The 13,630-nt window shown below is 55.7% G+C and overlaps 5 protein-coding genes across 5 annotated transcripts; 2 read left to right on the top strand and 3 right to left on the bottom strand.

Annotated features, from left to right (window-relative positions):
- Positions 1-107: 107 nt before the first annotated feature.
- Positions 108-824, top strand: CHGG_06837 (40S ribosomal protein S24; the record flags this gene model as incomplete). Its single annotated transcript, XM_001224492.1, has 3 exons — positions 108-190; positions 394-641; positions 745-824. The coding sequence occupies 3 exons, from the start codon at positions 108-110 to the stop codon at positions 822-824; spliced, it is 411 nt and encodes a 136-aa protein (XP_001224493.1).
- Positions 825-1,616: 792 nt separating this feature from the next.
- CHGG_06836 (uncharacterized protein) lies at positions 1,617-3,742 on the bottom strand (the record flags this gene model as incomplete). The annotated part of the gene is made up of 3 exons (XM_001224491.1): positions 1,617-1,661; positions 2,057-2,171; positions 2,460-3,742. 3 exons carry the CDS (start codon positions 3,740-3,742, stop codon positions 1,617-1,619), a joined length of 1,443 nt encoding a protein of 480 aa, XP_001224492.1.
- A 3,014-nt stretch (positions 3,743-6,756) lies between these two features.
- Positions 6,757-7,231, bottom strand: CHGG_06835 (uncharacterized protein; the record flags this gene model as incomplete). Its single annotated transcript, XM_001224490.1, has 2 exons — positions 6,757-6,804; positions 6,866-7,231. 2 exons carry the CDS (start codon positions 7,229-7,231, stop codon positions 6,757-6,759), a joined length of 414 nt encoding a protein of 137 aa, XP_001224491.1.
- Positions 7,232-9,166: 1,935 nt separating this feature from the next.
- CHGG_06834 (uncharacterized protein) lies at positions 9,167-10,364 on the top strand (the record flags this gene model as incomplete). Its single annotated transcript, XM_001224489.1, has 2 exons — positions 9,167-10,095; positions 10,148-10,364. The coding sequence occupies 2 exons, from the start codon at positions 9,167-9,169 to the stop codon at positions 10,362-10,364; spliced, it is 1,146 nt and encodes a 381-aa protein (XP_001224490.1).
- A 505-nt stretch (positions 10,365-10,869) lies between these two features.
- On the bottom strand, positions 10,870-11,259 carry CHGG_06833 (uncharacterized protein; the record flags this gene model as incomplete). Its single annotated transcript, XM_001224488.1, has 1 exon — positions 10,870-11,259. One exon carries the CDS (start codon positions 11,257-11,259, stop codon positions 10,870-10,872), a length of 390 nt encoding a protein of 129 aa, XP_001224489.1.
- Positions 11,260-13,630: the final 2,371 nt, after the last annotated feature.

The following is a 13,630-nucleotide window of genomic DNA, read 5'->3' as shown; positions in this document are numbered from 1 at the left end:
CCCCGACCCTGCAAAAATCACCACCAAAGCGAAAATCCCACTTGAAACCTCTCGGATTTCGAGATCGTGGAAGCATCGCCAACATCGACAGCCATCAAACCGCCAAGATGGCCGACTCCGACTCTCCGGTCACGCTGCGCACGCGCAAGTTCATCCGCAACCCTCTGCTCGGCCGCAAGCAGATGGTCGTGTGAGTTTCCCCCTAGTTTCCCGCCCTGCCCGCGCTCCCGAAAACCCCTCCCATCTTCAGTACGCCGCGCGATAAATTGTCATTGCGATGGACCGGTTTGCGAAGATTGAAACGCCATCGATCGAACCAAGGGGGATCTCGGGACGGCGGAATTGCTGATTAATGGAAACGGCGCGCTGACCGTTGGTTTTTGTTGTTCACAGTGACATCCTCCACCCCAACCGCGCCAACATCTCGAAGGAGGAGCTCCGCGAGAAGCTTGCCGGCATGTACAAGGCCCAGAAGGACCAGGTCAACGTTTTCGGTCTCCGCACCCAGTTCGGTGGCGGCAAGACCACCGGCTTCGCCCTCGTTTACGACTCCCCCGAGGCGATGAAGAAGTTCGAGCCTCACTTCAGGCTGGTTCGCGTCGGCATGGCCACCAAGATCGAGAAGGCGAGCAGGCAACAGCGTACGTCCCCCTTCCCCACATCCTGGACACCTCAAGAATTGATGGCAGAGGAAGGTTTGCTTGGTTGGAACTGGCGATGGCTGACAATCTCTCCTCCCAACAGGCAAGCAGCGCAAGAACCGGCAGAAGACTCTCCGGGGTACCGCGAAGGTCAAGGGCCCCAAGGCGAAGAAGGAGAAATGAGCGGCTGGCTTTTTCTTTTGGCGTCGTCTGTTATACCGGGTATCTTGGCGGGCGGGACGATGGCTATGGCTTTGTGCATTACCCTGGACTGCTTGTTGCATCCGGCCAATATGATGCCGTGAACATGCAACTGGAATCCATAATGGAGGCGTGAGGGGCTCAATGATTGTGGCAAGACCAATAGCATTCAATACAGGGCGTCGTCGGTTACCAAGCCAAAGTCGCGTTTCGCCGTGATGGAGAGGTCGCGTCGCGTTCCGGCGCAGCCGTGACAGGTGTTTCTTGCGTCATAGATGGCATTATAACACGGAAGTTTCAGGGCCCCGAGGTTCAACCAACAACCAAACGACTGGAAAGTTCGTTCTCGCCTGCCCAGGTTCGCCGTCTCGCCCCCCACGATGTCGAAACCCACCACACGATCCGAGGGGCACGGCCGCTCTTTCGAGCTACGCGAGTTGCCCTAACTATTCACCAACTCGACCGATAGTCTTTTAAGGTTATAGAGGGCAGGGCGCCTCCTCACTTTCCCTCTTGCTCGGTCCTGCAATTATAAACCCTGTGGCATGGCTGTTTTGGATCATTGGGGTGCGTTCACATCCATCCCACTTCCAGACATGGCGAAGATCGGACACCTTCAGATATCCTCTCGGACTTTTCGCATGTTTTCTGCTTGCGGCCCTAGGTTTTGAGTGTGGACGCGCTACTGCATTCTCTCGGGTTCACCGCCTGGTGGATCGAGGGAGAGGCCCCAGCCAACGTTACAGACAGGTACAGCCACACATCGCCGAGGTGTCAGGTATCTGTGAGGTTCAACCCGGGAGACCAGCCAACCCCTAACTGTGTCATTCTCAGACGTGGCGAGGTTAATGTCAGCAAGGCATTGGCCCAAAAGAGACCTGATGGTAAGGCCGATACTGGGATCACAAAACACAGCTGGAAACGCCAATTTATTGATGGTCAGTTGAACGAAGCCAATCCAGTTCCGTCGGGAGCCAAAATGAAGCTGAAGAGTTTCGGTACAACCGGAAGCAACGAATAAATGTAATTACAACGGTATAAAACACGATTGTACAAGTCTAAGCCATACTTGATAAGACCTTCTTTTTCGCCCGCACAAGAGAACTCAATGCAGCGGTTGTCCGCTTATCGGTGGTTTGTTTCGACTGCGAAACAGTAAACCTCTCCGGCGCTGCTGTGTCTTGCGCAGGCGACGCTGCTGCTGGCATGCTGACTCCACGGCGAGCCCGCGGCTTCCTAACCCAGCCTGAGCCGGTGGGCATGCTGATCTCCTCGTAAGTCTCATCAATGCTGTCCTCCGCGTAGTCCTCTTCAACCTCGGGCTCCGGGCTGCTAGTTAGAAGCGACACGACCTGGGATCCCTTGGGGACAACAAACGGCGAGCTGCGTCCACTGGAGTTGGCACGAGCGGCACGGTCGGGACTGAGTGACACACGTTCGTTCTTGATGTGGGGGGCTGGGGACGCATTCGATGTTTTCTGTTTACGCTTCACTTTTCTTGGTGTCGGCTTTTCGATGGGTTTCTCGACGAGTCTCTGGGCGAGTTTGGAGGCAGGTTTGGTATTGTTGTTCTCGGACAGCCCAAAATTGCCACGATGCCGTATGGTCCCCTCATACCCAGAGTTTGGCGCAACATTGGGTTTCAGTGTAAACTTTCCGGCGTGTTTGTTGGAAATTTTGGACCCGATGGTTGAGGCGGATGTCCACATGTCGCTCAGGGATGGGATGGAGGAGTCAGATAGGTCCGCTTCTGAAGTACTTCCGCCGTCATGTTCTGCTTCTCCCCTCAGTATGTTCTGCTCGTCATCTGTGCGGCCTATCGTTGAACGGGACATTGTGGCTGGGCCGTCAAGATCATGTAATGAATCGTGGCCCAAGTCGATACTGAAGTCGGGATCTACTTGCCTCCCGCTGTGAAGGCTGCCTGTCTCAGAAGGGGGGATATTTAATGTCGGGTACGCCACCTGCCTTTCGTCGGGGGGCTCTTGGGTGGGATCCGAGAATCCATAGAACGGTTGAAGTCGGATTGGCTGGGAGTCGGAATTGTTGGATGTTAGTTGTGACGGGAGTTGAGGACTGGTGCGGCCCTGTGCTCGCGAGATCTCGGACGCGAGGAAAGTTGAGTCGTGGGCCATTTCTTCCAGCTGCTGTGAGGGGCTATTCAGATCCAAGCCTGCATTATCCGTGATGTGAGTGACAGTGGGGTCGACATCCTTCCGAAAACCAGCATCGCCAATCATGAGGCTGATTTCGTGCCGGCGGTCCTCTGGGATGGAGGTGACGATAGGTGCCGGGAGAACTGAAGTCTCGGATACCATACTCTGACCACCATCATATGGGGCGCTGATCCCTGCCTGTGCAGCATTGACCCCGTTCCTTTCCACTTGCACTACTTCGGGAGTTACAGATACTCTATCATCGGGGGATTTGAGTTCTGCGGCCCGGATTGCATCACGAGGCACAGGATTTTGCTCGGCGTTCGACAGCTGGTTGACGGGAGACGTGGTCCTGGCCACTTCGGGCGTAGGCGAGAGGATGCGTGGCTCAATCATATCGGCAAAATCCAAGGTCCGGTACCCTTGTTCAGCGGCAACGTCATGCTCATCGTCCATGCCAGGCAGTTCGAATTTGTCATACACACGGTTCCCGTCATCATCATAGACCTTCTCGTTGTGATCAAGGCTCCGGTCGCGCTTCGCAAGACGAACTTCCAAGGCGTTGTCATCGAGGACGCTTACGATGACACCAGCGAGGGAGGATATCTGAGGCTGCCAGTTGGTGGCTCTGGAAAGAAGCCACTGTTTCCATGTCACAACCATCCCCGCGACAGCCTGGCCAGAGTGGAGAATCGGCAGAGTTGAGAGATCCTCAGGGAGGGGTGGCATGTCCTCTTCGTCCATATCTGGGGACGGCGCTTGTTCTTCCTCTGCCTCTTCGGGTTGTTCATCATCGTAGTTAAGGACCGTGTCGTCAAAGCCAGGGGCTTCGCCGTGATTGGTGTAAGATTCGTCATTGCCGTAACCAGCGTCATATCCCGAGCCCCCTCCACGCCTTCTTTTTATGTTGGATCGGCTAGCTTCATCACGAAACTCTTCCCCGTCCCGCTGTTTCCGTTTTGACTGGCCGCCTCGTTTGTTCCTATCCCCATGGAAGTATTGCTGCTGTGGATCCCATCGTTGGACAAACGGAAACGGTGGCTCGCTCAGCTCGACTCCGTCCTGGCAACACTCCACCGCGCGGTAAACGATCTGGTCTCGCCATGCTTCCGGTTGATCTTCCACTGCGAGTTCTCCCTCTGACTGACGAGCTGAGGTGTGGCCCTGGCACGCTCGATTTGAACTATCGCTGGCCGGCCGTTCTACAGTTGAGGTATCCGCGGTAAGCGTCGGTTCGGGGTTCGCCGCGGTTTGTTGCGCTGTGCCGATTCTCTGTAGCAATGCTATCTTTTTGGCGGCGACTGATTCATGAAGGTCTTGTGTGCCTGATGGGGGCATGACCCCCCCCGCGGCAAAGTTCTGCGCAGCCCGAGCCGCTCTTCTTCGTGCATTCCGTTTCTGTGTTGCGGTTGTGCCTTGCCCTGGTGGCACTGAATTTTGGGTCTCTGACGAGGCTCCGTTGTTTTCTGAGCGTACTGTGGCGTGCCGCCCCTTGACACAGGCGTTCTGCGTGGCCTGATTTGGGGCTTTGTGAGATTCTGCCGCGCCACCCACATCGCTGTCAAACGAGTCATCATCGCTGGAGGACTCTGAGTCCGAGTCCGAGGAATCGCTGTCGATGTTGTCCTCACTATCGGAGGCCTCATCACTGTCACTGCTGTGACTGTCATCAGAGCGCTCCTCACTGTCGCTGCTGTGATCGCTATCGCTCGCGTCCGACTCACTCTCGCTTTCGCTCACGCTCTCGCCCTCACTCTCGCTCTCACTCTCGCTCTCGCTCTCAAGACCTGGCACGGACGACTTTTGTTGACCCAGATCGTTTAGGTCCCTCAACTCATCCGGCGCCTTCGAGGATGCAACCTCGGGGCCGCTGTCGCTCTCGCTGGCACTGTCACTTTCGCTGCCGCTGTCGCTTTCACTGTCCCTCTCGTCTTCGCTCTCACCATCACTTCCAATCTCGTTATGCTGCTTGTCCGCAATCCCCCCACGATGAAGGGAGGCGCCGGATGGCGTTTGATCGGAGTGAGCTTCGTCGTCAAATTTCGTGTGGACCGGGGGTTTCACGGCGTGGCCGGACTGTCGCATGGCTTCGACAATTTGGGCAGAGGTGGTTCCTGCAAGGATCGAACCGCCCGGAAACCCGTGCTGGTCGTAGTGCTTGATTATCGAAGCCACCGACTCTGCCTCGCTCTCGCTGTCGTCCAATCCATTGTCTGCGCTGATGATTTTGCTTGCGGGGCGAATGTGAGTGGGAATAGCGGGCACGGTAGCCGCCAATCTAGACGGTCGATGTCGAGTTTCTAGCTCAATGCCTGCCGACTTTAGGTCACCCCTATGTTCAGCTAACGCCCTTTCGCAAGACTCAAAACGGGCTGTTGGGAAATCGGCTCGAAGTGCTGATATCTTGTCAAGAGTTTGCAAGTTAAGCTCTGCCGCTTGTCCTGGGGCGGAAGAGTGTGCCGCCTTGTTTGGCCCCCTGCCCGATTTGGGCTTCTCGCCGTATGGTTGTTTGTTATCCGCTCGGAGATCACGAAGTTCACTTTCAAGATCAGAGCCGCCAAGGCTGTCTTCCACGACAAAATCTGCTTCCTCATCGGTCTCCTCGTCCAAGAACTCGTCGTCGTCGTCTTCGTCCCCGTCTGCTCCATCGTATTGGAAGTCGTTGAACTTGACATGGGTATGCCCTCGTCGGCCAGCCGTTCCATCTTCGCCATGCTCTGTAAGAAGTAACCTCGGTTCCTCGTTTTCGCCTTCTTCATCTTCGTAGGTGATTCTTCGGCGCTTAAGGGGCGGGATGTCGACGGTGGGTCGGTCTCTAGGGGTCTTGAGGCGCGGGCGGCCAAAGGCTACACCATCAATAAGATGCTTGCCATCCGCCGAGATTTGGTCTCGGCCAGTTAACCGGCGTTTCCGCCTGTCCCCGGTATCCAGTGGTCGAATGCTGCAGCGAACGAAGGTTAGCGTTGATGATGCAGCGCAAGAGAGACAAGATGACAGTCCGTTGGGGAAGTGGGAAACTCACAAGACTTCCTCGTCTTTTTTTAAAATGACAGAAACTTGCTGAAAATGGAGGCAGTCAAAGCCGCGGCCGTCGAAATCGCGGAGCTCGACAGCGTAATCTTCGAGGCCCCAATCATTGCTCTCAAGGGGGATGATCTCGTTGACTTGCTCTAGCAGATGGGCGATGGTTGGATCCGTGTCTAACTGTACTGCGAAAACTACCCGGACCTCAGGCAGCGCGTGTCGCCGGATGACCAGCCGCAGGCGAAGGGTATTACTGTCGCGCATGTTCGAAATGTCGAGTGAGCCGCGTGGGCTTTGCGCAGGCGACCGGGCGGCCGAACTTGGGTTGCGGGGGAAATGCCGGTTGATGGTGTTAGTTTCGCACCATGAAACAGGGAAATGAACCAAGTCGCGCTTCGTTCTGGAAAAAAGATGGTGACTTGAAGGGAGGGGACTTTCTGGGCAATTGCGGCGGTTTGAGAGCACCTGGATCCTTATCGGGTTGCTTATCGATCGCGACCACCGCTGCACTGATCCCAAAAATCCCCCTGAACCCCGGTTCAGGCGGCATCACACCTAGTCAGCGCCTGCTTGGCCTTTGGGCTTGGCCTTTCACTTCTCGTTACCATGACATGTTTTGGCCCCAGCTTGTTTGTTTCTCGATAAATGATTTGAAGAACACGCCAAGTCTATACAAAAGGTATCTATAACAAATACAAGTAGATTACAGGGGCATCTGTCGTGCTCGTGAGCGTTCAGCGTGGCAGATTTGCCATGTCTAGCATGTGACCCATCTTCTCGATCTACGATATGGTTACAAAGTCAGTTCCAGGAGACAGAATCATCAGTGAGCGGGCTGCATACCTTGGTCTTCAGATAACCCTCAACCTCGGGCGCCCTAAAGCCACCCCTCCCTTTCCAAGAAAGCGGCACCATGGCGACTCTTTCTTTGACTACTATCTCGCGGTGAGGGCCCTCGACAGCGCGGACCTTGTCCGGGTTGTTGGTTAAGAGGCGGACTTCGTTCTGCCCGAGGTCGCGCAGCATTGACGTGGCCAAGCCGTAACTCCGGGCGTCGGCCGGATGGCGCAGGAGCAGGTTCGCTTCGACGGTGTCGGACCCCAAATCCTGCAAGTTGTAGGCTTTGAGCTTCTCTCCCAGCCCAATTCCGCGACCCTCTTGCCTCAAGTAAATGATGATGCCGCCGGCCTCGTTGCTGGGCAGAGACATCAATCTTGCCGCCTCGTCGAGTTGCTCCCCACAATCGCAGCGTGCCGACCAAACCGTCTCTCCCGTGTAGCACTCACTGTGTATCCTGACTAGCGGTGGTCCCGGTGCCGGCTCTGAAGTGTTGTCCTGGCCCTCAGGCGCAACTACCGCGAGTCCGCTTGTCGTTCTCCCGGGAAATAAGCGACCGGTGTAAGCTCCTCGCACAAGGCGATCCATCTCAGTTTCCCCATCCCTCACGGCATCCAGAGATTTGCTCCGAATCTTGCCACCAAACACAATGGCCAGATGCTCTTTACTGTCCACATTGTTCGTGTAGAGATGCAGAAACATCTCAGCCCCGGTAGTTGTCGGGATCCGCGCGCGCACTATGCACTCGACCTCGGGTAGTGTCTCGAGAAGCCGCGGTTGCTTGGTGCCGCACCCGCCTGTCGGCACTGAGCTGTCGACCGGGATGCTGCGTGGTTCACGTGTGGCTGCTGCGGCAGCATGGTTCGGTGTGGTTGTTCCCGGTGTTGAGGGTGGTGTGAATGCCGGGGAGAGGAGTGAGTCGGGCGGGGGTTGTGTTGATGGCAACGATTCTTGCGCAATCGCCGCGTCTTCACCGTCCTTGGCGGCTGCCGAAGCCGGATCTTCCGCGGACAGCGAGAAGCCGGCCTGTTCGATGTCTCCGTCGCTCTGCGATGCAATGTGTGCGTTTGGCCGCGGCGAGTAGAAAGGTGGTAAGCGGAGCCCGTCCGACTGTTGTCCCAACTCGGAGCCCGGCATTGTGGGAGTGATGCAATGTCGCTGCGCCTTCCGACTGGGCGCAATCTGGGGTTCGGCCCGCGAGTTAGGTCCAGCGTTCCGCGCAAGGGGGTCTCGGATGGGCGCGAATAATGGGTATTATGGTCGCATTGAGTTCAAGGAGAGAAGTTTAAGAATCTGTCGTCTTTCTCAGGGGTCAAATTGAAAGTTGGGACGGGTTGACCGGGCGAAAAGCGGTCGCAGTAGGTATTTGGCATACGTTAGTCAGGTCCTCGGTTTCTGATGTGATCCCGCCGTGTTTCTGGAGAATCCGAACCCCACCTGCCCCGCATTATGTCTTGCCTCCTGCCCGCGCGCCGAGGAAAAACTTCGGCTCTGGAACTCTCCAGGCTCCATGGTGAGATCCATTCATGTGCTCCCCAACTGCCCCACCATTTTTGTGATATGGAAAACCGAGGGAAGGAGAGCAACGACGGCGCGGACTACTATCCCGTGGTCCATGATAAAACCAGGTAGGAGGGACGCTGATAAATTAAGACCAAATTTAGCTGACTGCAGGGTATACTGTTACCCGGTTGCGTGCTTCCGCAGCTCTGGTGCCGATTAATGCGAGAACCCCCAGAACGCAGGACGACTTGAACACAATTGGCCAGATGCCCAGATCAGATATTGGGATGCAATGGCGTTGATTCCCCTGGCGATTCACTCACCTTCTCGGCCTTTGAACAGGGGACAAGGCGAGACGGAGTGTTTGCGTCTTGCCCCTTTAGGACAGTGGAGATGCGGATCTTCGGCTATGAATCCGGAGGCACCCTTCAACCAAGGGCTTAGCCTACCAACAAACCGTGTCGTCCCGGGCGGGGCCTCACTCGTCGACATCCATGCCGACGGCGCTCGATCTCCTTTCAGACTGACGACTTATGCCATGTAGTGTCGGCTGGGTATGGAAACCTTGGCCTCCGGAGCCAGCAACACTGAGCAAGTTGACACGGCTCATGCCGCCCCAGTGAACGGAAGGTAAGCTGCCGGCCGGTGACCACTACGGTTTTTGTTATGGCTTTATAAGAGTGTGGTTTGCAGAGCATTTTACGACTTGAAGGGGTCGCCGCCTTTTCACCCTCGTCGAGCTGAGCCTGCTGGTACTTGGTCCTTCACTGTTGCTCGCCTCGTCGTGCTATCTGCTCATACACCATGCGTCCCTCGTGTCTCCTCGCGGCCCTGGCCACCGGCGGTCTCGTGTCTGCCGCGCCCAGCCCCAAGCCGCCGACGCCGCCGGCGCCTGGTGATGTGAACCCTTTCCAGGGCAAAACCCAGTTCGTCAACCCGGCGTGGGCGACCAAGTTGGGCCAGACCTTGCGGTCGTTCCTACGGAAGGGTGATCTCGTCAACGCCGCCAAGACGTACAAGGTCCAGAATACGGCCTCGTTCGTCTGGGTTTCCAACCGCGCCGGCCTCTCCAACATTGACGACGCCATTGCCGCCGCCCGCAAGGCGCAGAAGAAGACAGGCAAGAAGCAGATCGTGGGTTTGGTGCTCTACAACCTTCCCGACCGTGACTGCAGCGCCGGCGAGAGCGCTGGTGAGTTCCACAGCGACGAGAACGGACTTCAGCTGTACAAGGACGAGTTCATTAAGCCCTATGCCCAAAAGGTCGCGGCCGCCAAGGACCTGGACTTCGCCATCGTCCTTGAGCCTGACTCTCTAGCCAACTTAGTCACCAACATGGGCGTTGAGCTCTGCGCCAACGCGGCCCCCGTCTACCGCGAGGGTATCGCCCATGCCATTGCGGAACTTCAACACCCCCATGTCCACCTTTACATTGATGCTGCCCACGGCGGGTGGCTCGGCTGGGACGACAACCTGCCCCTCGCCGCCAAGGTCTTCTCTGAGGTGGTCGCCCTGGCTGGTAAAGGCAAGAAGATTCGTGGCTTCGTTACCAATGTGTCCAACTACAACCCCTTCAACGCCGTGGTGCGCGAAAACTACACCGAGTGGAGCAACTCGTGGGACGAGTCTCACTACGCCACGTCGCTCGCCCCGCACCTTGAAGCCGAGGGTCTTCCAGCCCACTTCATTGTCGATCAGGGTCGTGTTGCCCTACCCGGAGCCCGGGAGGAATGGTGAGCGCAACTGTTTATGTCTTGCAAGTATCCAATTGCTAATATGTGCTAGGGGTGAGTGGTGCAACGTCGAGCCCGCCGGCTTTGGCCCGGCCCCGACCACAAATACCAACAACACCGTCGTCGACGCTCTTGTCTGGGTCAAGCCCGGCGGAGAGAGTGATGGCGAGTGCGGCCTGGCCGGCGCCACCAGGGCTGGAGAATGGTTTGACGAGTACGCCCAGATGCTTGTCAAGAACGCGGATCCGTCGGTTTTCAAGTGGTTTTAGACAGCGGTTGCACCGTAGCGTTGGATTCATAATAAATTATATGTTCAATCATGACCAGTAGCAACCTGTCGGAATATCTACGCCAGAGTTACGTCCCCGCACGGGGACGTGACGGAGAACAGGGGTGATCTGCCGCTGGGGCAGTCGTCACGTTGGTCTTGGACCTCGGGGACGATAACCCCAGCTGCAAAGTCTGCCCCCGCCTCATTCCGGAGAGAAGAAGAACATGATCCAACTGAACCACCAATGTAGCACGTCCCTCCAGAGAGAAGGGATTTGCCCTGTGTTTCTAACGTTATCGCGATACCTGGTATTCCCTACATCAACCGTAAGCTCGACAAAATCTCCGTGACGTAAGGCCAGACTGCGATTATCCCCTCCAGGCACATCAAAAGACCGACATCGGGCATCGCCTTACAGACTACAGTTGTACCCATTCTCTCACATCCACCTAGCAAAATGACGATTCACGGACCAAGTGCGGGATGTCCCCGCCCTCCACCCCTTACTTTCCTTCCTGTGCTTCTTGTTGAGCCTTTGGTGGAAACTTCAGCTTCGCTTCCGCACTTGGTCCCCATCCGCCGTATCCTTCAGCGGCCCCCATGCCGCCCAGACCCGTCGATGATCCCATCGCAAGCTTACCAGCAGGCTGGTTCCCCGCAACTCCCGGCCGATCCTTGGCCCACGCTTGAAGTTCGTCCTTGGTCTTCCCTGTGTACTTCAACAAGTCCGCCTCAGAGATTTGAACATTGCGACCGCGTTTGGCGTCGACATAACGCTGGTAGAGGGACTTTTTCTTCGCCTTCGGCTTGATCTCGGCGGCTTTCTCAGGTATCACGGTGTCGGTTGCCGGACCCATCAAGAATGCGGTGCCGCTGGAAGCTCCGTTTGACATGGTCAAATGGGTGTGGCGCGTGGACGCCGTACACAGTGATTTTTTTTTTGGAAAGGGGGTCGCTTGAGGTAGTAATCTGGATCGTGCGGTGATAATTCACAACAACCAAGTTGTTGGAATCCGGAGGAAAGGCAAGAGGCGACAATGAAAATATGGGCAAAGAATCACGGCTATCTACGAGGGAACCTAAAAGTCTGGGCGCTGACCGGAAGGAGAAAGAAAAGGTCATTGCCTTCACCCCTCTTTCTTGATAATCAGGTAGGTCAGGTACCTACCTAATTCACCTAAGAAGCCGGGCACAGCCGGCTGAGGCTGAGTGCATCGAGGGCAGGTCAGGCGGATCGCTGAACCCCACACTCCCTCCTACCTTACCTTACCTGGTAAGTAGGTACCTAGGTGGGTGAGCTAAGGTATTTCCACATGTCCTTTTTACACAAGGCTTTGACCGAGCAAGAGAAGCGAATAAAGGCCGTAAACGGACATTAACCCTCTGGGATGGCTTTGCAGTCCAGGAACCCATGACTACCTTATATTTCGGAAGGCACGGAAAGAACTAGTGATAGATGTATAATACGGTTAGCTGATAGCTTTGTCAAGTGAACTAAGAAATGAAACCTACCTCGAGTAAATGGACGACGCTGTTGGAGTTAGAGTTGGAGTTGGACTCGGAGTCGGAGCCGGATCCATGCTTCTTGCTATTTCATCAAACTAGGTATCTATTTACAGCTTTGTTTGGGGATGAATGACGTCTATCCTCTAGGCGATGCATTTCGGGTCTTGACACCCCACGCTTGAAGACCGCGCTGTGGCAACCACAATTGATAATTGGCTGGCCGGTCATCGTTCGGTCTCACTCTCAGGCCGCCACACGCCTCCGAGAAGCGAGAAACACGTCCCCGACAAGCCCGATTAGCCACTAGCACGTATCAGAACTCGCCGAGTTACCTATGTTCCCATGAAGACCGGATCTTAGAGACCACAGGTTCTTCTTCCTTGGGCACAGCCAGTTCATCATCCCAGGCCACTTGACCCAAGCAAGCACTCTGTACGGAACTCAATTTTGAACATTGCCCAATTTTCAACATGTACATCTAATGGACGTTTTTGTCGGTGTTCAGGTTTCTGCAACTGGCCGCGGGAGCTTCTAACTTGGCGCAACAACCCTTGGCTAACTTACGTATTTTCCGGAGAATGGCAACACCAATTCAGCCATCCGGAAAGAGACGATTCATCATGCGTTATCAGCCACCTGAGTGCGTTTGACCAAGTTGAGGGTCCGGTTAAGCCGTCCCTTTCCGCGACGGAACACCCAGAAAGCCCTAAATTAGCGGCAATCAACGCCATAGCATGGGATCAGTGCAAAGTTGACGGCGTGGCCGACTCCGGAAAGGGCGGATTCATCATGGGTTTCTGCCGAGATCCTTAGTTCACCTTATTCGGGCAGGAAACTAGCATCGAACTTTACATGACACTGGAGGACGGCACGCGCATCGAGGAGATGCAGTATACACGACACTCCACCATCATTGACTGTGCGGACTACGTCAAAGGTATATGAAACAGCTCCGATCATCTGTACGGTTTCAGAGTGTCAAAAGACATGCGTTCGGCAAAAGTGTGGTGGGAGATTAAGCGTGGGAAAGGCATCGTTACGCTGGACTCGCTAACCCCGCCGGTTTTGGCAAACAGGCTGCTCTGGTCCGCAAAGGAAAGCGTTCGACCCCAACGCCATGCTGCCGTTAGGCTAGGACCTGGGTTCTACTTCAACCAGCCTATCTCGGGAGGCCAAATGGTGGCTCGCGTGCAAATGGATAAAAAGATCATGCGCATTACCGGCCATGGTGCTCACACCCGCCTGTGGGCTGAGGATGGCTGGGCCAAGGTTTGTTGCGGGTGGCATGTTGTCCGTGGATATCTCGGCCCATACACCATCTCATATGTCCGGTTGTTCTCGAGGTTTCGTACCTGTCAGCTCAGCTCTTCAAAGACGGCCAACTACTCGTAGGCACACAACTTGGCGAAATATCCCGAGAGGCCGACCATGTGCTGTTCTGGCCCGATTTTACTGGAAATTTGAGCGGCAGCCTGGCCGACAGGTCAATAGGGCGGGTACTCGAGTTCGTGTCCACAACCAGCGGGAAAACCTGGCGTTTTCACCATGGCCACGACACCAAGATGTTTGAGATGGATTTCTTAGGGGGTAATGGTGGGACGGGTTTCGTGACCAGCGTCCAAGGTGGGGAGTTGGGTATGGATGAACGTTACGATGGGAGAGGCTTCTCTGAGCAGGCCCTGCTGCCAGAGAAAACCGTGAACTGGCAGATTTGGTTGGTTTACGGTCTTAACCTTCGTTCGAAAATGGAAAAACATG

This window comes from Chaetomium globosum, genomic scaffold (genome assembly GCF_000143365.1).
Source record: "Chaetomium globosum CBS 148.51 scaffold_5 genomic scaffold, whole genome shotgun sequence".
NCBI lineage: Eukaryota > Fungi > Ascomycota > Sordariomycetes > Sordariales > Chaetomiaceae > Chaetomium > Chaetomium globosum.
This window is presented reverse-complemented; position numbering and strand designations above follow the sequence as displayed.